The sequence below is a fragment of the Halichoeres trimaculatus genome, unplaced genomic scaffold (genome assembly GCF_033239565.1).
Source record: "Halichoeres trimaculatus isolate MK-OKI-2021-1 unplaced genomic scaffold, fHalTri1.1 fHalTri1_scaffold_21, whole genome shotgun sequence".
Classification (NCBI taxonomy): domain Eukaryota; kingdom Metazoa; phylum Chordata; class Actinopteri; order Labriformes; family Labridae; genus Halichoeres; species Halichoeres trimaculatus.
In genome coordinates this window covers 14952802-14975341 of record NW_027437199.1, presented here as the reverse complement: position 1 = coordinate 14975341, position 22540 = coordinate 14952802, and the positions used below count along the sequence as shown (strand labels likewise).

The following is a 22540-nucleotide window of genomic DNA, read 5'->3' as shown; positions in this document are numbered from 1 at the left end:
AATAATGACACAGAAATGCCACAACTGGAGAAAGAGCCTTATCGTTTCATTCAAAGAGCTAAATGAAAAAAAAACAACTGTTTTACAGTTGATTTAATTATAAAGTTACCTTCCTCTAAGCTTGGTATCTTGTCTTATAAGCTCTAAAATACAACACCAAACCTTCTTCTCTATCTTCTGCTGTATAAATGGAATGGAGATGGGTTGAATATTGTTTTATTGTATGTTAATATGACAAAAGTCTGACACTATTTTAAGTCTGTTCGAAAGTTTTCAAGCTAGAGCTATATATTGTTGAGTTTGGCCTAGCATAAAGACAAGAGCTAGCTAGCTCAGCGTTGTCATCTGTGATTTGATTTATTCTCAAAAGAAAATAAAAGTGTGTAAAATGGAGTAATTTCAGATAACTGGCTGATAAATAATCCTCCACCAATGACAACCAGTCATATCTCATTCAGTTTTTACTAAATGGAATATTGCAACAGTGAACAGTGCTGGTACATGGATTTAATTACTTGCTAGAAAAACAATGTTGGCTGTTAACATCTTTCTGCTACTCTAAACCAAGCTAAATTTTGCTGTTGCTTTATATTTAGCCTACAACATGACGCTCCAAGCTAAGCTAACAGGCTTTTCGTGCTACTTCTCATTTTGTAACGAAGGGGTCGTTGCTCCTTTTGAGGCAAATCTGTGTCGAGAAATGGAATGGACTGAAGGTACAGCACTGGGAAGATATAACAAAAACCCCTAGATGGAACAGGTGAAGCAGAATGAATTTAGTGACAATATTGTTACTTTCATATACATATATATAATTATAATGTCCATTTTCAATAGTTAAATACAAAAGATTGAATATACACTTACAAAATATCTCATGGTCTGAAACCTCTGCTTGAACTTTACTTTGTCTTCGGTGAAGGGAACCAGCCAGGGGAACTAATATGACCAAACTAACCGACAAAGTACCAACTTTGATATCAGGTCCTTCATACTGGACGGTTTCTCAGGCTGTGATGGTTGTCGCTATGTAGTACTGACTGGTTATTATACATATATTTTTTATGATTTTGCAGATACACCACATATTTACTGTGTAATCCAATAAACATATAAATAAATGTATCACAGAGGTTTCAGCTGAGTTGATAGTTCACTTCTGTAGCTTATGTTATATACAGCAAAAATAAAATAAAGCCATCTCTGCAAGAAGTGAGCTCTTCCCTGCGTTGGCACTGTAAGACAGATATAATTTAGCTTTTTCTGATATTCATCAGTGCTCAAAAAAAGAGGGCGCTGTTTGTGATATAACTGCAAAATGAGTTACATTGCAAACATTCAGGTAAGCAGAGATACTACCATCCATGAAAAAACATGTTACAGTAAAACCTGTGAACATAATTAATCCGTACTTCAATGTAAAACAATACCGTTTTCAAAACTAGTTTCCTTATTCCAGCTCGAATCAGAGGAATAAGTTGCAGGGATTTAACTTCACATTGGCACGCTGTTTGTATCGTTGAAAAGTTCCTTGCTCATGCTCTTACTGCTCATGAAAAAAGCTGAGGCTAATGCCAGGAAGTGCAGTTTATCAGCAACAATGCAGCAACTTTAAATCTCTAATTTACATGGTGATAATTCGTTCCACTGTTCAAATGTAATTCACTTGCTTTGCCTCCACCTCCAGTATTACTCAAAGTAAATACTGCAAATATGTAAAAAAGGTAATGATACTAGGTTAGCATGAGGCTAACTGCTGGTGGCTAATACTTGATATTTGATCATTTTAATTGAGTACCCTCACGTAATCTCTTAAGAGATATCTTAGTTGAAAGACTCTCTTGGTTTGGAAAATTAGTCCTCAACCTCAGCAGGGTAGATATCCTCCAAAAATGGTATTGTTTTTGTTAGAAGTGCTACAAAACAGGCACTGTAATAGATTGGTTCTTTTCTCTTTGTTGCCCCTTTCAAAAGAGGCTGTTACCCAGGCCGGTGAGCTGAAAGAGTCCTGTCATACTCTAAAATTGGAAGGGATGGGACGGATTCAGGGAGGTGGCAGTAGATTTTGGGCAGTGCCATTCGGGGTTCAGGGGTCGGTGGTGTTGATGGTAGTTTTGTCACGAGCGGTCATGCCCCGATACCAACTGCAGTAGCCCTCCTTCTGCTGAATGCAAGCATAGTGCCGGGACTGGTAGCCAGGGTAGCCAAAGTGGGACAGCATGTCCGTCCATAGACACTCATTCTTTGAGGTGACGAAGCAGGGCAGGTAGTGGCAGGGCTTAATCTGAAAAGACGGCGCAAAACAAAAAAATTAGTGAACCAAGTTACAAAGCAGGACATCAGCAACAAGATATAAGGACTTCCATGTTTACATATAAGAGTTAAATGAATAAAAATATTAAGCTAGCCAACTTGCATAGCTTGTTTTATGAAAGATCATGTTTATTTAAAAACTATGACAACAATGTTTACACAAAGCTTTTTCTAGTCTATATCTTGGTCCTACATTATATCTAGCACGCGTTAGCTTAATTAGCAAATGAATAAAAATGTAGCTTGTTAATAACCACAGAGATTACATAACATTTATCTATTATTTCTCAGAAAGTGACAAGTTTGATTTTTATTTTAATGTTCTATTTATTAGCTGATAAGTAACTTTTAAACAAAGTTAAGCTAGCTGTACAGGTTGCTACAATTCCTCACAGAGTGGAAATGGCTAACTTTATGGACCACTCTGATCAGGCTAAAGTTTTTCTCAAGTATATAGCTTTTTATTAGCTTTAGCTTGAGACCATATTTGAATATATTATTTAGTTAGCTATTTTCTGTTGCTGTGTTTGACAGAAAGTAAACATGGCTAACTCTTGTTACCTCCCTACTAATGCTAAAGTCTTCTGCATCTAGCTTCAAGTTTAGCTTTAAAGTTTGTGATAAGCTGTATCTTGTGTTTTAATGTGTCATTCAGTAAGCAAACAGGTGGCCTTTTACACTCTACTATGCTTAAGCTAGCAGTTTTCAAATGCTGTATTTGCCAACATTGGGAAAGGGCAAACTCCCTTTACGTCTCTAGTGAGGCTAAAGTTAGCCTCTCTCTGTTTCAGCTAAAATTAGTGTCCTGACACTAGCTTCAAGTTAAGCGTAGAAAAAGTGGAAATGGTCCCTTCACCTTAAATCTTGCTTTGAAGGCAAAAAAAGGCATTCCCATACTGTAGCTACAGGAAAGCTAACTGTGATATATTGTATTAGATTTAGTGCAACGTTTCATTAGCTTGATAAGTAACAAAATATAGACTGATTTTATACTTTTACACTTTTGAATTTCTCCTATGATTACAGGAGGGAAAAAAGAAGTAATGTGAGACAGGAAAAATATGACGTGGCTGAGAACACTTTGACACATCCAGAACTCTGAACCTCATCTATGCTCTGCTGCTTTTCAGCTATTTCCTTTAATCATTTACTGCAGCATATAAATGAGATACAAAACTGCAGCTTTTAAAAACCTTGAGTGTGAAGTCAGGAAGTGTGCACTGGCTTTTAAATGTGAGTTGCCCTAGACTGCTCAAAGATTGACACCCATCCCTGAAAGCAGTGATTTGTGTGTTGTTGTTGTCTCTTAATGCTTCCATTAGATTTTACTGAGCATCATTTGTGCGTCACATCTCCAGGTGCTCGCACAAAAACACCAGCTTCATGGATACAAATAAATCAAGAATTCACATGAAGATCCACGTATCTGCTTTTTACTGACAGCAGAATGGAGTCATCAGCTGCATAGAGCTGCTCTTATCTGGATCTGAATGAGCCACCGAATCCAATCAGCATGTTAGAGGGCACACTTCCCATTCTTTGTTGTGGTTTGGAGAGTCTGTCCTCCACGGTTCAGAGATGTTCAACATGACTTCCTGGTATTTTTAAATGATGCGTGGAGAATTATTTTCTCAACTGCGCACTGCTCTGCCTGCTTTCCATTGGAGTAAATCATCATTTATTATGGAATGCTGAGGACGGTAGAGTGCATTTGATAAGTGTGGTGATGTTTACGCCTGTGCTTACTGATTCTCACACTGAGGCCTTGGTTGATCGATGGCCTTCTCTGGATGCCTCTGGGCGGCTGCCATCTACACTCTGAACACAGTTGACAGGCACTGGCCTGCACTGGGAACAAATGGGTCTCTCTGCTAATCCACTTACACTGATAGGGGCTGATGGTGTGAGCAGATGTCCGAGACACTGTTTTACAGTAGAAAGTTTACGAGGCGAGTCAGCAGCTGCACACCGGCAGGCTACATGTTTCAGATACAGAAAACTTGGAATGGGGACTTGAGCTGATTCCAGAGTTGTTACTTAACTTTTATTGACAGTGCTAAGACTTGTTTTCTCTGAATTCCTTGCTTCGTGGAATAGCTGTGATGTGTAATAGTGAAAACAGGGCTTGTGATTTAGTGACGATATCATTAATACAGCACAGCAGCTCTTTAACCAAAAAGGTCATTTAAGTTAAAGGGACTGAAAATTGATGTCTGTTTCTATTTCTTGGCTCGTCATAGAAAATGAACACTTAATGAGTGTTTGGACGAAAAGGCACTCCAGTCAAAGGAATTTCAGGGCTCCAGTGATCACTGATAAACACTTTTCTTGAGATGTTGTTGCCTTGCTACAGCAGTTTAACATTTGGTCCTTGTCGCACAACAGTGGGGGAGTATTCTTGAGCTCCTTTTCTTCTTGAACCCCTAAATGTGATACCACAATGTGTATTTACTTGATGAAGCTTTCCACTCACCCTGCAGTTGCAGCCCAGCTGGTAACGATGGTTGATGCCTTTTTTCTGGGCCAGTGAAAGACGCTCCCACCTCTCGTTGAAGTTGCACAGACCTGTGTAGACCTTTCCATCGTAAACTCGACCTGAGAGAAAAGGAACAGACAAAACAGGTGAACACCTGATTCCAACTTTGAGTTGACAGCTTGGTAGCTAAAATGCCATGTTAGTTTTAAAGAGGGGGTCTTGTGTGTCTTCACCTTTTTTAGGTTTCACACTGTCCCTCTGGTACCCTTCGTAATAGCTTTACATAATTTAGAGCTCGTAAAAATCTGTTTTTCTCACTCTGGTGTTTTAGGAAAATTTCATTTCAGCCTCTATCTAAAACACTGTTTTAGCTCCTGTCTCTCTATGGCTCCCTGCAACACAACCCTTCCAACAGCCCTCTGGAGGTCTGTTGGGGCAGAGATATGGGCAGATCTTGGTGTTTGAGGCCTTTCACTTCAAGTCTCGTGAAACACTCATGCTACTTTTTTTGTGGAATTTGAATTTTGTTAATGAGACTGTTTTGAGCAATTTATAGATTCTGAGATACCTAGGACTACTTTTACTTTATAGCCACATTTAAGGACAAGAAGATGAATCAAGGGATTACCAAAGCTGTGTTCATACACACACTTAGGCCCTGTTGACATGACAACATTTCATCCAAAAAAGCTAAAACGCAGTGAAAAAAATCTGCGCTTACACAGAAACGCTGAGGGACTGAAACTACAGTAAGCATGCCGGGCCTGTCGGTGGTGCTATTACTGTCTTGTCCAGAAGCTGCTTTTGGGAGATCTCCACCGAAGTAGAGTTGAGCTGATCACCTGGTGTATTGGTGAATACTAAGTGCAGAAGTGGAGCAACAGATGCACATTTTGTTGAAAGACAGTCAGTAGATTCAGCAGTTTGAGCTGAAAACGCCGGCTTACTGTTTGCATGGCAACGGTGTCGGCAGTGTTTCAGAAAAGTTCCACTCTAGAGGCCATTTTCAAAAGTTTACGTTTTACGTCGGCTAAAATGCTCTTTCCGTGCAAACACCAGGTCAAAACACTACAATACTTTTGTGTTTCACCTTAAAACGGTTGACATGTAAACAGCCCCTTAAACTTCCTGAAACATTCTGCAGACTTTGTCCTGCTAGACTACTTGTTGAGAACACAGCAGAACATTTTTTAGAAAGAAGCAGGTGAATGGTGTGATGAAATTTATACCATGCTACTGGTGTTAGTCTGGAAAAGTTACACAGGACGGATGTACCCATCAGAGGTTGTAGGGGCGCAATAATTTTTAAGATGAGGACAGTGAAAATGTCTCTCTGCAGCCTTGTGTTGAAAACATTACACTTTTGCTTTAGATGCGTGCTTTTTCTGTCATGTCCTGCCTCCTGAGACTCATCCACCCCTTCTAGTCCAACAGGGAAGACTTCTCTTTGAAGAAACTGGAAATAGTGTATGTGTATATGTGAAATAGGCTGAAGTATTTGAAACTTAAAACATACTAACACTGCTGATCTGTTTGGAATTTCAATCAGAATAAAAGGACGGTTGTATTCCTTCTTTTATGATTAAACGTCCATGTTTTTCCTGTTGCATTCTATAGGCAGACATTTTGAACATACATTTCCCGTATTTTATGACTTGACATCATGTGAGAGCACTTTGAAGCAACACGTAACTTTGGTAAAACTGGTCGGAGAACGAAACAAAAGCCCTTTCAGGAAATTAAAAAATGTAAAGTTGATATTCTTAACTAATTCTTAGTCCAGGTAGCCATGCATGGTATTTTGAAATTCGACTCATTTCAAAATCCTCTGCATGTAACATAAGGAAACCAAAACAAATTACTCGAGCCCTCCAACCTGTTTATCCTAGGAAAGAAAATCCTATACAGTAAGCCCACATTTAAACCAACACCCTCATTTTAGACTGTTCAAAGGTTAACAGTTGTCTATTTTTAGACCGGACAGTTGGCAGCTCACAGACTCCTGAGACAGGTGCAATGCAGCGGCCTGCTCACCCTCAGGAACGTCGTGATTTGTCGCTGTATGTCTCCTTCACCGTGTTGTCACCACACAGGAATTTGACAGCTCACAAATATGTGCTTCTTCGACCCCCGTGAACCTTGTGCTCGGCCTGCATCCCTGCTCTGGGATTACTGGAGTCACTGGCGGGCTTATTACATGGTGTTGAGAGTGTGACATGCTCTTAAAATACTGATCAGAGCCAGAGAACTGAGGGTTTGATCAAAGGATAGCCAGGCAGCTCGTTTCACAAGCACTTTCAGTTGCATGAAACAGTCTTGATCATATGCAAAGCTTATTATAGACGCCCTGCGAATAGTGAAGACGTCAGTGATGTCACTCGCCTCCTGACTGCTGACACAATACAGTCGGTGCTTGGCAACGGCAGCTCATTCACTTGCACTGTGGAGTGTAGTGACAGTATTTACAGGTCCGGACTTAGCGACAGTTATACAGGCCAAGCTCAGCAGGGTCCAAAGTAAACTGCACCTCTGTTGGAAATAGCAACTCATAAATAGCTTTGGCTGGAAAACACCAGTCGCTTCCTGCAAGCTGTTAATTACCAGTTGTGAGAAAGAGAAACCTGGCTTCTGCTGCCTGTGGCTTGAAAGGTTGAGGAAAATACAAGCAAAAGTGTAAAAAAAAATAAAATAAGGGGGCTTGCCTTGCTTGTCCTCACAGTTGCAAATGGTAGGTTATAAATAGGAAAATTTGTGTCACAGACAAATGGGGAAGTCTGTGGTAAGGAGAAGAGAGGAGTGAGAGGGTACTTAGCTTACTAAGGCTATCGTCTACAAGAAACAGTGACTTACTAGGTTTTAAGGATAATAAAGGTTGTGGGGTTTATGAATACAATGGATAAATGCAGAGATATAAAGTGCTTTTTAAAGAGAGACAGCTAAATGTATGGGATTAAGTCTAGGATGAATGTCTTTACAAGTATAACAGGCCAAAGTATACCCCCCGTCCAAACTGTACCTGGGATTTAAGTGGCCTAGGTAAGCTGATACTCCAGGTAGGGATGGGTACCGACATAGGTACTTTTACTGGTACCCATCCCTTAAGTACAGAGTACCGTAACATCAATCAATCAATGACTCACGTAAAATCAAAAGGTACTATGTTAAGGTACCTAAATGCATCCTTGTGACTGTGAGGATGTGGAAGAGTAGGCGATTTTCCATGCAGGACATGAACACAGCATTGCAAGGTCATGTATTGAAAAATAAATATGATAGATTGGTATACTTTATAATTAAACAAATTGATAGTTTTTACCAAATAAATACAAAAAAAGTACCGGAAATTGGTAGCATTGAGTTCTAGTACCGATTTCCAGGAACCAAGCAACGGTGCTGTATCGTATCAAATGTGAAAGATACCCATTCCTAACTCCAGGTATACTTAAGTCTGAGGGAGAAACCATAACTTGGTTTCATTAGATCATTTTTTCATGTTTATTTTGCTGTGAATTTGGACTTTTGTAATGCTTCTGTAGAAGATTATCAGATTGCAACTATGATGAAAGTACAATTCACTGCACAGCCAACAGAAAATGTCTAAGTTATACTTGGTCATTTTTAATCTACTTACCTGTGATCAGATACTGGTACTTGTTAATGTCAAACTTCACACCACACAAACTCTCAGAGGCATCCGTGTAGATGTGCTGCACGTGGTGGACTTTCTCGAACCCTTTGTACATCTGCAAAAAAAAGAAACAAAACCAGAGTTCAAACCTGATTAAAAAGTGGGATGCTGAATTTCTCACCCTGACACTACTGCCCCTGACCCCGCCTCTTCTCAGAAATAACCAGGAATGAAAGCAGTACGTCTGCTTTATCAGATGACATTCCTCAAGGACTGCCTCGTGGGAGCAGTAGTATTAAGCACTGCCCTTAACTAAATCATAGTTAACATAATTAGGTTGTGTAATACGATTTAACTTTGATGCTGCTTTGGCGAGGACATAGCAAACCATGTACCTAAGCTACTTCCATTCAGCTCAGGCATGCAGAGAGAACAGTGTTTGCCCTGAGAACTGTTTTCTTCAGTGTAATTTATTTGTCTGGGAACAACAGGAAATCCCTGTTTAGACGAGAAGCTCCCAGAAAAGCAGAACAAACTGTGACTTAAGCCTGAAACTGCGGAGGTTTGAGGAAGCCAAAGGCATTTGTCTCTTATGATTTGTTGAAATTTGGAGGGAAATGTATTCTATTACAGCTCACAAGGAAAAGCACTGTTTGGATACTGTAATATGAATACATAACACCAAGAGGTGCAGGGTCACGTCTAATTCCTGGGGATAATCCTTCCAGTGATGATTGGTGTGTTTCACTAACAAAAGGCCACTTAATGCTTTTACACAAACTGGGATTGTACTGATGTGGCACATGACTCTGTTGAGTTGTTTACACTCTGAGGGAGAAGTCTCGGCTCACTAATCCTCAGGCCTGGCTCCTGTCTGAGCAGCAGGCCCATGTCAGCATCTGTCAGGAATATGCAGCCTTATGTAAGAATATAGAGGAAGTGAAGAGGAGGCTTTCAGGATAAGTATTCCAAACTGCTTCTTATATATCCCATAGCAGCTGAGGGTGCAGAGAAGCTTTCTGTTAGCATGAAGAAATCCTGCAACATCCAGTGAAAGACATCTAATTTGCCTGTGCCTAATCACAGAGATTAAAGACTGTTTCTAAATGAAAGAGGCAAGATGAGGTGAGTCTGTTCGGTGTTATTTAACACTTATTGTAAAGGGCAAAATAATCTGTTGAGCCAAACCAGAGATTTGTCATAATAGAGACACAAATCAACCTTAAATATTCCAACTATGTCCAAATCAAGCACTGAAGCTAACATCAAATATACAAAACATGGTCACTCAACCAACTATGTTATTGATTCTCTATATTAATAATCCTAAAAAGAGGGTCTGTGGTTAACCTCATGTGTTTCCATTCCAAACTTGGTTAAAATAATGCAAAGTATTCAATAATTCAAGAGGCTGCTTACAACAGCTAGCAGTCTTGGTATGCTACCTGTGTGAACTAGCATGAGGCTAGTTCCAGGATATTTAGCCTATGAGTTCCTAATTCAGTTATACCTTAGAACCACTAGCAACAAAATTGATTACACCTGCAGTATTGGCTCTGGCTTCAAACTCAACTCATTGTATCAGTTTTGTTGTGATAGCTTGGTAAGCTATAAAGCGAGACCAAGGATGGTAAGCTAATCTTACCAAACTGGCTAAGGACTGCTAGCCTGTCCTTGACCAGTGGATAAATTCATGGTACCTTAAAACCAATAACTTACTTATTGAAATCTGAATTTACGACGTGTTTTTAGTTAGAGAGGCTAACTAGGCTAACTATATTGGCTCTGGCTTCTTTTATAACTTACTATAAATCTTGTTCTGTGAGCTTAGAAAGCAAGATATGAGGCAAGATTAAGGATGGTTAGCTTATGTTACCAAATTGGCAAAGGATACAGTGGTCACTGCTGAAGAAAGTGAGGCTAGCTGTGCCCCCCTTCAGAAGTCCTCAGTGGCTTTGCTAGGCTAACTGTTCTGACTCTGGCTTTATATGGAAATCACAACATGAGGCTGGTATCAACCTTCTTATCTAACTCTCAGCCAAGATGTTGGTCTTTTACTGTAAATCTGGAAATAATTCATCATTGCTTTTGGCAGCACTTCAGCCAAAGGAAGAAGCTATTACCTTCATTTGCTTCACTGTGTAGCGCATCGTTCCAAAAGGTCCATCCCTCAGGAGCTTCTTGCCGACCACTTTTGCCCGAATCACTGTGAAGACAGGAAACAGTCCGGTCAATGACTTTTAAAAGATCACAACCAACTGTGACATTCCTTCCCTGAGTCGACATACAGAATTACTTTGAGCTTTCCACTCCAATCCATCAAATAACACACTGCGTCAGCCAGAAGGAGGCATTAGGGCAGCTATTATAAATACCATTTCAGGACTAGGTTGGCACCACAGTTAATCTGTTTATCCGATTTTCTGCATTGCTGCTGTTTGCCAAGAGAGGCCAATGCAAAAACCCCGACAGGGACTTTTGAGTTTGATACAGAAATTAAAGGAGACGAGGCCTCTAACATGTTCAAAGCTTCATTTTCAGTGTTTTTGATCCTGAATTCTGGATTAATTCTTGTATTTTGATGAAACTAAGCAATATAAATCATTTCTACAGCCTAGGTTTGTAACTTTGAAGACTATATGTGACTCAATTTGAGTATTTGCTACTTAAAAACACCTCTTAGCCATTAGAAGAAAACAAGGATGTGATGGGTCTCCTCTGTTTAGTCAGGTTTCCATCTGGATAGGGATCAGGGCTTAGAGATCTTATCGGTCTAGGGGACCCTCATGTAAACATCTGCAAGGTGCAAAAGCTCATTGGTGACTTTGATTTGTTTGCTTTCACTTGTGTTAGAGGAAGGGGGCTTATTGTTAGAGCACAGGGCTTACTGTGAGCTCTGCATAAGCAGTCAGTCCTCTGTGAAGTTCACCTGCTGCCCACATTTGACTGGCCGCAGACACAACTAACACTGGCCTTGTTTGTTATCTTCTCCCGCTGGAATTTCCTTTACACATTCTTCAGGGGCTCACATTCCCCAGAAAGGGAAAAAAAAGAAGTCTGAGGCATGTGGCATCTTCTGTTTGGTCTGCATGTGTCGAGCTGTCCTTCCAGGCAAATGGAAACAGGTATAAAAATAAAACTAAAACAGGAAGCAGTAACGGCATGACTGACCAAATATGGGGACCACGTCCAAACCTATTATGGACATTAAGACCCCAAAGTGAACCACAGCTTTAATTAAATATCCTTAAAAATATTATTCTAAGTCAGCTTGGACAAATCAAGAGGAAGTGAGTCACCCATCAGTTTTAAATAGAAAAGAAGAGTAATCTGTCTTCCAAACTTTTTTTTTGAATTTGGTGCCAAAGAGTGCCAAAAAAACAATTTGATCTTTCTAATTTGACAAAAAAATTAGAGGACAAGCTGTGATTTAAAGAGTATCACAGCTCTAAAAGTCTTACTGTGAGGCTTTTTGCTACCTGGTTTGTTCTACACATCAACAAACCGGCAAAGAAAATGCTGACCACCCAACAAGAAGGGAGTAATGCTTACTTTGGTTACTGCTTTAATGTATTAGCATACGGAAATTAGCTAATTATCCCTGAAAAATACCTGAGGAACACAGAAAAAGTAGGGATGTGTCTTTAGTCAACAAAGCAATTTATTGTGCCCCTTGTTAGTTGCCACCTGATTCCCCAGTTGGTTAAGTAGAACCTCATTTAGCTTGGCTTGTTAGCACGCCACATTCAGCTAATTGTACTGTTGAAGTTCAGTATCAGAAAAGCTAATTTTTGACCGAGTGATCACCAGGTGAAAAGTGAGAAAACCTTTGAAGACTATGAATGGCCATTCTTAAAAGTCTGCTTTCTGTTAGTTCTGCGGAAATGTTAACTGCCTCAGCCAATAGGAATCACTCTCCTGTCACAATGAATACTTACTCTAAATTTCGTTACAGTCTTAAGTTGTTAAGACATTGTAGTTTTGACCAAAATTGCAGAGCTGGAGCTGTCTTGACTTAGGTTGAGCTGCTGAACTTAGATGACTCATGTCCTAAAGTGTTAAATCATTAAACACCACCATTGTTAATATGCATGGCTTTAGAACTTCCATGTGTTAAAAAAAAAAAAATTGACCCTGCAGGGAACACTGCTGTTTCTTTCACCTCAGCAAATGCACTGCCCCCCCCCCCCCCCCCCCCCCCCCCCCACTCGCCCTTCATGTTTATAACCTTTCACAATAACTTGCTGTCGAACATTTAATCCATTAATCTGTCAACTCTCTTCATATGAACCAAAGAGTCCTGTTCCCTGAAAGGCCTCTGCTTAATGTACCTAAATGCTTTTTGACACACGTTTGCTGCTGCAATTACAGACCAACCCGGGGTCTATTACACAGGAATGTGCAGATAGGCCAGGATACTTTTGCCTCTGTTCAATATACAGCTAGTGTTATTTGAGTGTCACCCCCAAAAGTTTAGTTTCCCACTCTGTTCTGACCTCAAAACCAACCTCCAGGAGAAACAAATGTTGGTGTTTGAAGGGCCACAAGTCAGTTGATTTTACATCCAGATAGGACTTTCCTTGTTGGACGGCAGCCACTAATTGGCCGGTGATGGTGCCATCATGAAAAGGAATGTGTGAAGGGCCTCAGCCTCTCCAGAGACACAGGATTTGAGTCATACCCCAGCAGTGACCCCCTGACCTCCCTTCCATTCAGGAGCTTTATTTATGTACCACTGAAAGGCTGCGTGGTCACATCAAAAAGTCTGTGTTACGAGTGTTTATTTAACCCAGATCTTACATCAGCTTGGCTTAAATGAAACTGTGTACATACTGTGTCAGCTCATTCTCCTGTATAAGCCTCCTTCTTATTTATGTCTCCATTTAAACTATACAAGTAGATGTATGTACCACTTCACAGATGTTCAACTAGTTTCGTGTTAAGTTAGGGTCTTTGAACAAAGAGCCTCTAAAAAATGTAAGGTGTTTTAGGGCACAGATGGCCTAACACTTAGTTCCTGCACCCCATAAGGTAAACCTGCCAGAGAGTTTGGCCTGAGTTTGAATCCCACCTGTGACCTCTTTCCTACACCTTACTACCTACTCTCCGAGTAACAAGTTAGCTCACTTGAGGGATAACCTCATGAGGTGTATGACCTAACTGCTAGGGCATACCAGCGCCCTGGTGTTAGTAATATTGACACAATGGTGTGCTGCAGCAAGTTAAACCATAGCCCTTTGTAACATCATGCCTTAAAGCAGTCCTCTCTGTTATCAACCCAGTGGTTAACATGTTTTAGTTTCAGTGAAAAGACCTGTCAGCCACTCTACTGTAAAATGCATTCTCCCTCTCGTTTCTGAAGAGAAGGAATTACAGCCCCGGCCTGTGACGCATGAGTATTCATCTCCGGCAGAGGATCTGACATACATTTTCAAGAGTGGGAGGCTTGTGGTGATAAGAGAGGTAACCAGGGTCTGACAGAAAAGAAAAGGAGTGAATCCATTTTTCACTCTGTATCTCTTGCCTAAAGCTGGGGATTACATAACCATGAATGCAAATTCCAAACCTTAAGGTGAGCATGTAATTTATTGAAACATTTGTTTCAGCCTACATATGGTGTGGCAAACTGCTCATTTGTGTGTATGTGTACATGTATGTGTAAAGGAGGGGGAAAGAGACAGCACAACACAGGACGGGTGACGGTGATTTTAGTATGCAGAAAGTGGTTCAAGTGTGAGGAGGCGAGTGGGAGGAAGAGGAATTCTCAGGACGACACACTACCACGCTCAAAAATAAACACTGAAACTGTATCCGCTGAAATACTGGCGCCCAAAGCCTAGAACATCCACTCACTGCTCAGCAGAATGCAAAGGCAGCCAATGAAGTATGGATCTATTTCTTTCATGTTCACATTAAAAGTTGAGTGGAACCCAGTTCTACCAAACTGTTTGAAATTTTATTAGTCTTAATTGACCATCTAATAGGTAATAATAATATTTCAATTTTAGGAAAAGTCAAAATTGTTTTGGGAATATAAGCAACACAAACTTCTCATTAGCTAACGTAAAAATCAGCTAACATGAGCAACAGGTCACACCAGTACAAAGAAGACTTGAGTCTGTGCTGCACAACATCCCCCACTCTCTTTAGCTGTGCTGTCCAAAAATATGCATATATAATATAAAAATTTGTATTTGCATGTTTCATCGTCTGCATACGTTGTGATGAACTCCCACTCGGCCTATACACATTGTTCTACGTATATGAATCAAATTAAATAGAGCCAACACAGGAGTTGATTAGTAACCATTGCAGGATCGTGAGCAATCACTTGGGATGCTTCAAAACAATTTATTACTTAGTCAAGCAGAAATTCAAAGTTTGACAAACTAGCTTGTCAAAAAGGTAAGATTAAAAAAAAGAAAACAAAATTGAGCTAAACTTGTGTTATGGCTAAACATGGGGTCACAGGATCTGTTGGTTTGGTTTGGCTAACAATAGCAGAGCTAGCACCACCAGCTTTCAGTCCTCCTCATTGCTCCAGTGGAGTGGTTATATGCTAGTTAAATCCGGCACAGCCCTATATACAATTTTATCCCTTTTTCCTTGATGAATATACTTCCAAACCTTGCCACAGGGTGCCATCTGCTAGCTAAGTTTGTTTACACGCGAATAGAAGGACATTAGGCCTATAGCACCGCTCAGACACGACATATGACCAGAATTTTAGGATATAATTACAAACACATGAAATACACACTTTGCCCAACTTCCTAGTGATTCTGGTGCCAACTTGCTAATCATACATTAAGTTGACTTGTCTGTCTCTATCTCACACTAACTAGCACTCTACAGCACAGAAAATAGGTTCAACAGATAATAATCTTTGTATTTTTGGACTGAAGGGTTTTATACCAGCAGCATATTTCAGCTTCATTTCAAAATACTGTTGGTCAGGACTAATTTTCTCTATTCCAAGACGGCGACAAGTGTCTTTTTACAGGATGTTTCTGTTGGATTTAGGCATGGGAATCTCTAACCAACTGGGTCATTTAAATTATAATGTCAGACTAGCTAACCTCAAAAGCACCAGTTGTCTTGCCTAAAATTGATGTCTCCAGTAAGCTTCCCCCACAAAGAAGCTCTGGCTCCAAAATTAGTGAGTGTCTTGAGAGTGTGCTTTGAAAGAGTCACAACTGACTCTGGAAGCCTTGATTGTTGGCCTGACGTTATCTGTGTCCTTGCGACGCTGGTGCCTGCCAATCTCTATCTCTTTCTGTTTTTAACTTTGGCCTTCACTCATTGCTGCAGATCTTTTTTTCCCCATCTTTACTTTTAGACTTTTTTGATTTGATAACTAAAAGCAAAGTATATTTAGTAAAAAAAAAAAAATCAGTCTATAGTCAAACTCTGATTGAATTGTTTAGCTTGCTGCTACATTTCTACAGGTGGATACTTCGAATTGAACATCTCCAGGCTGACATAGATTTACCAGACATTAAGGTGACAGAAATACTTTTACTTTTGTTTCCTGCCAAAAAGGTCCAGTTTTTTATGACTAATACATTGGTTTGTGTGCAGTCACGTTAGCAGCATGATTTATGCTGGGCTCATGTCCATAACCCCTCGTGCTGGCCTCCTGTTAAAACAGTGAACCCATAAGCGGCTGTACAGTCATTAACTGGAGGGAGGGACCACTTGGAGATTTGACACGCCTGGCTCAGGGAATAGTCATCCCAAGCTCGTATGGAATCCGCAACCTCTGACATCTCATCATGTTTTAGCTCGCAATTGGGAATTCTATCGATATTTGATACAAGCTTACATAATACTTCTCTAATGAGGACTTCTGGCTAACTTAGGTCATCATCTGTCACCTGTTGGGGGAGGCTGAGTGCTCAGAGGATTGGGGTGTAGTGATTTAACTCAACACTGCATAGCTTTGTAGCAGATTGATGAGGATGTACTGGTACCAGGAGAGCGTTGCCACAAAGCTCCAGAACATGGATCACTATAAACCTGCAATTCTACACTTTGTTGCGCAAAGAGGAGCTTTGTCAACCAAGTACTCACAGCAGAGCAGGATCCCTTTCTCTCAATGGCCTGATCCTCAATCGCAAACAGAGCATACGCACACACATCTCGCTAATCCCCAGCAACTGACCTGGTTCACGTTGGAAGCATGTAGAGGTTTGCTCCTGTCACCCTGTGAGTGCTTGGGAACCAGCATGGTAATGGATCGATATTAAATCTTAGGGTCAAAGTTTACTACTGGGCCTCTAATCTTGCTTTTGGAGGACTTTGGGAAAACAAGCGCTGTCATTTTCCCTGGTGAATGGGACACTTTAACCTAGTAATTGCAGCCAAGTAGGTCTCTCTAAGAGAAAGCAGCCAGGTCATTGCTTGGTGCCCAGGTATGTGAGCAGGGAGAACTGACTGGAATGCCTTTCCAACCTCATCAGAGGAGAGTTAAGCAAGCCTAACACCCTGTGGAGGAGTTCTCACTTGTTGCTCTCCAAAAGATGATGCCTCTTTTAAAGCATTGCCAAGAAAGCTGTCCCAAGTACAGTCCAGACCAGACAATGAAAAGTTTACCAGAAACTTCAGCCATCTGTCGCCCACATTCATGCTTTCTATTTCAACTTCAATTTGTCAAATAAAGAGAGACAGACTCTGATAACCAAATTTCCAACCCTTTAACCTAATTGTAATTCATCCAGTGGAGTGCCTGCGGGTGACTATGGGTCAAGGCCAAGACAACAAGAGAAAAATCCTTTGAACTCAGCTACAAATCTTACTTTGGGAAGAATTGGGTTGGTTGCCTTTGATGTTGACGGTGAGAATTACAGGGTTTCTCCCTCGTGGCTCTACCATTTCAGCCCCCTGCTACTTTTTTGTTTTTCCACATCTCTGTGCATGAAATAGGCTTATGAACATGGGTAGAAGTGCAAGATTTAGTTTGAAGTTATAGAAGCTGATTTCAAATTGGGATGATCAAAGATTGGAGGATTCTGTCAAATTCGAATGACAAGCTTTCATTGCCTATCATTAGCTATTGTAAGTATATTTGAAACTCCAAGTTTAATAAAATACAGTAAATCAAAAACTGTATTACTTTACAAATACATGTTGAAAGTCAGGACGTTATTCATTTCAGCACTCACAGCTCTTCCTTAAAGTGATAACACTTCAACTCTATATCACTGCTATTCCACAAGTCTTTCCCTCATGGCAGCATAGCAAGTATAAGGGTGACTGCAAGTATTCTAAGCACACGTCGAGCTAAGCTGGGACCTTGGAAATGGGATTTGTGGGGCTCACCACTGATCACTGCGCCCATTGAAGTCAGTCCCACATTCTACAAATTCAAGTCCCAGCGGGTGCCAACACCATGAGCTATCTGGAGATCTGAAGGACTGTGAAAGGCATCGCATGAGTGTTTGTGGAGGCGGTGATTTCACTCACTCCAATCGGGTCACTCGACTTAGGACTCTCCCACAGGCCTGGTGGCCGAAGTTTAACAAGAGACGAAGAGTCACAACTGTCTGTGTCCTATTCCTAAGTCTTTCCTTTTCAACATTGGGGTCCTAAGAAAGCTAGCAAGCTAAACCTGCACTTCCTCCCTCTCTCTGAGACTCAACAAAGGATTCACCAGAGCATCCCGCCCACGTCGGAACTAAAAGAAGTGACTGACGCCCACAAGATATACTGGCTGTGCTCTCCAAATTTGGGCAAAGATGCCTAATTTTCTTGGCTGAGGTATGAGGAGCATTTGGAGAGGAAAACCTTGTAGTGTTTTTATGATGTATCTAGTAAATAGGACACAGCTTATTTAAAGGTACACTATGTGCAGTTCAAAAATTTTAAAAGGAACAGGACAGTTTTCAATAAGACAATAATACCAAAAAGGTTTAACAAAAGCTAAAAGTGCACAGTTGAATTGCTCAAATACAAAACACTGAGCTGCCATGATCCCAAATAAAAATCATCCAGAAAAACTAAATCAAACTTTAACAAAGTTAAAGTCTGTCCTTGATTTATTTAACCACATTTTACTTGTTAATTTGCTGGAATGGATCAAGTTTTTGAATCAATAAAAGATGTTTTGAGCAGAGAAAGGCAGCATTGACTCAATGTCCCATTGCTGGGACACCATAGTTAGAAATTAGTATTTGTGTCATTGGTTCGCATATCAGAAATAGGCAAGTGGTTTAAATGATTGAGTCAGTTTCCTCCTGAAGTTAAGCTGGGACAACATACCCCAAGATGACCACCCCCATCCTGCCAGAATTTCTCTTGGTTCCCTTGGTTAAGGATGTTTGTAAGGATGCGCCCTTAAGAAGTTACTGGAAAATGCATTACATCATCCACATAAGATGTGATACACTTTCACTTTGCCTCTAACTAACACACACATCACTGAACTCCACAGACTTTAGGGACAAAACTTTTAAAAATCTGTTGTTTTAGGGACAGAGTCAGGGTTAGAGTTAAGCTACATTTTAAAACATCTATTGGTTAACATTTTAGCATGGGCTACTCTTACAATGGTTAACTTGAGAGCACTTCTATAACTTCATGTTTGTTTTAAAAATACAGTCTACAGACAGTTAGAAAGCTTAACATATAAAAGTCTAAAACTGAACAACCACCGTACTTGGGTGTCAGTTTTTTCTGGTAAGTACACAGTGCTAAATGTAGGACTAAGGAATTTAGAGCTCAGAAGATTTGTCTCTAACATGATTCTGTGCACGTTCCATATTTTTATATTAATATCTTTGGTCTCTATTCCTGACTTGTAGTAAGCATAATATTATAACTGACAGCCAAGGATGTCAGGAGGCACTCGTACAGAATCAAGGACTTCCCTTGCAACACATTAGTGGACACAAGGTATTAAAACGAACACATGGCTGCAGTGTGTGTGTATTGTGTGTACGTGTGTGTAAATTTGTGTGAGCGTGTGCTCAGTTTAGACTGAGAGATTATTGTGCGTTTATGTGTCAGGGTTTTAGAAAGCCTCATGATGGACTCACGTTTTTGGGTCAAATGAAAATGAAGCAAAATAGCAGCAATACGGACAGTCCGCTGTGACGGTGAATTCACAGAAGAGGCTTTAAGTTCAGGTCATCAGTCTTAAAACTAAAGTCCCTGGTATTCACATAAGAAATAAGTCAACCTCTTGAAATCACCACTAAAACCACAGAATGTCTCCCCTGAAACAGCCTTCTTTCTGCCTTAAGAGCTGGTCTGATAATCCTAGAGACTTACCCAGTGTTATCTAAAAACAGAGGCGAGGTTAGACTGGAATTCAAGCCAAAGCTAGATGCTGAGTTCATATTATTCTGGATAATAAGAGAAAGCAAAACCAGGCGGTAAAACAAGCTCACTAAACTCTCCTCCATGCCTAAAGATTTTGAAGCAGAGGCCAGGCATGTGTGGGGTACAACCTGGTGGCTGTCTGACAGAGAAATACCTGTGTGTGGATAAACCAGCATGACTCCAATTCTCTATGAAAACTTTTGAGCCTGTTATCAACTGGTGTCACTGAACACTACTCATATTTAATGCCTGAGCTACAAAAACACACCTGTAGCTTGAGTAGTCAGGGGAGTGTAATTATTTGCATGCTTTTCATTGACAGAACTAAGGTTATAGGATACAGTCAAATTTCAATTGGCACATGCTGCCTGCAGGAGAGGGTGATTTAAATGTGTTTTTCTTTAAATGTAAATGGCAAGTAGATACAGTAGTAAGAGGTGAAAACAAAAAAATGTTTTATTGTAAAAGCAATTGGTAGGGTTTTCCCTCAACTCTAACCAGAGATTTATCTGAAAGGCAGTGTTTTTGAATGACGTGCATGACCTGAAAGCAGATCAGCCCCTCTACAGTTCTGTCTCACATGCTTTGACACAACCTACGCAGTTTAAGGTTGTGATAAAGCAGTAAAAGGGTCGATGCATTCTGTTGCTTACCTATGTCGGAGTTGCAGAAGGCGTCTTGCGGATGCGTCAGAGCGCACGAGCAGCCTTCTGTCAGCTGGTAAACGTGCAGACTGCTGAAGACAAACAGCAGGCTGACCAGGTGCTGGTACACTGACTGCATTTCTCCAAACTTTTCGCGCTCCTCTGTGCTGCTGGAATAAACTGAATGGAGTCCGTCTGGATCTGCTGCTTTGGTCCGCTGTGTGTGTAATGTCCAGTTCTCTGCTCAGCTTGTTGTGGCGCGGTGTTTTCTCTCCTCGCTCGAGCGTTCTCCCTGATCCCGGAGCAGCGCACAGCCGTACATATAGCGCGCGCCGGAGAGACGTTCCCGCCCCCACCGCCACCTCTGCAGCTCGCGGGCGGGGCGGCCAATCAGCGGGCGGTGATGCTTTCAGGAATCACAGACATGATGACATCTCAGAACTGAGACCGTTTTCTTTGATTCTTTTTTCTTTCTTTTCTTTTCTTTTTTTTTTTTTTTTTTTTTTTTTTTTTACAAAGATGGGGAGCACAACAGTTTATTTCAAGGTTCTCATGAAAATAAGTACAAAAAGTCTGGCTCTAAACCACTGATCTTATTCGAATAATATTTAATAAAAAAAAAAATTAAGCTGTTTGTAAGCAGGTAGGCTGTTACAGGACATGTATGACATATGGTTAAATTTACTAGACTTTCACCTCTGAAAAAAAAACAGCAAAAGAAAAACACTATATTATTATAATGAAATTTAATGAAATATCTTGGAAACTTTACTTGCAATTGACTTACAGGCACATTAACCATCTGAAATGATGTTCAAAGTTATGTTTACCTGCATCACCAGCCCTGTGATAAAAACCACCCATCAAACCAGAATTCACCATCTTCTTCAGGGATGGGATTTTGCATAAAAGTTGTCCGAAATCCCAAACTGGTGAGGAAATCTTTTGTAGGTGCAGGCAGAACACCTTGCTGGCCACTGTTTCATTTAAACATACAGCTCATAATATTCTAATAAATCATGAAAAATGCCCCCAGGTCCCAAGAGAATGGCTTTAGACTCAAATTTTTAACACCACAAGGCAAACACTATTTACTTTGATATAACCAACTCAAATGTGATCAAGCTTGCTCCTTAAACAGAAATGATTTCAAGCTTATTTTGTCCTTTGTCTTTAGAAACAGGCACATATATTCAGAAAGCAGTTGGTTTTTCAACAAATCATACAAATTTGAAATAATTTAGATTTCAGAAACATGTTTCCCCTTTCATCTAGAGACAAATTCATACAATATTGGCTGTCTTCACCAAGTCCCACTTAGAGAGTCTCACTTAGTCATCCTGCCCACCCTCCTGACGCCTCCTTCATTAGTAATACTTAAACTGTATTAAAAGTCGCAGCCAGATTCTCTCAGTCTAAACAACCAACAGTGCAGCTGTGAAGACATAAAAGGCTCCACTTTTCTTTTCTTTACATCTGAGCCCATCTATGGCTGTTCCCATGGCCTTATAGACAACAGACTAATTTGATTTCATGTGAGGTAGGATTGAAAAAGTATGCTATGAAACTTTCTTCTGGCTGCTTCCCTTTTGAGGTTGTGGTTCTCAATGGAAGCATTATCACTTTGGCTGGAGTCTTATCTTCAGACTGAGAGTTATGTTAAGAGTTGACGCTTGTCGAAGTTACATAAGGAAGCCAGAAATAATCAGGACTGGGAACCCTTTATGTGCCTTCATTTATAATTATCTCAGTTTAAAGAGCCCCTAAAGCCTGAATCATGGTACTGATAAGCTTCTGTTCAAATTTCAGTTTTTAAAGTTTAGTGTAAGAAGTTGGAAAAGTGACTGAAGTCAGTTATTAAAAGCATCATGAGGCAGTTTTTCCTTGCTCTACAGATCGACTTGCATTTGTTATAAAACTACCAGAATTTTTTTTTACTGTAATATAATACAGGAACTGTTGTGAATGGTTTTCATTCACCCTTCACCCATGACTCAGACTTACATCAAGGATTAATCATCCACACTGCTTCTGCCCTTTCACTCTTACCAAGTGCACATTTCTATTTGTTCAGCAGTGCATTTTGGATCCGTTCAAACACAGACTTCTGGTTTCAGTTTTGCAGAGGGGAACAGAATTAATCTCTCACATAATTTT

The 22540-nt window shown here is 40.4% G+C and overlaps 2 protein-coding genes across 2 annotated transcripts in view; one reads left to right on the top strand and one right to left on the bottom strand.

Moving 5' to 3' along the window:
• The window catches only part of syn3 (synapsin III), a 122534-nt gene that overhangs the window by 61952 nt on the left and 38042 nt on the right, over nucleotides 1-22540 (top strand). The window lies entirely within an intron of this gene.
• LOC141810767 (metalloproteinase inhibitor 3) lies at nucleotides 370-20691 on the bottom strand. The gene is made up of 5 exons (XM_074698571.1): nucleotides 20393-20691; nucleotides 10541-10623; nucleotides 8421-8532; nucleotides 4787-4908; nucleotides 370-2284 (listed from the first exon to the last, which is right to left on the bottom strand). The coding sequence occupies exons 1-5, from the start codon at nucleotides 20520-20522 to the stop codon at nucleotides 2087-2089; spliced, it is 645 nt and encodes a 214-aa protein (XP_074554672.1). The 5' UTR covers nucleotides 20523-20691; the 3' UTR covers nucleotides 370-2086.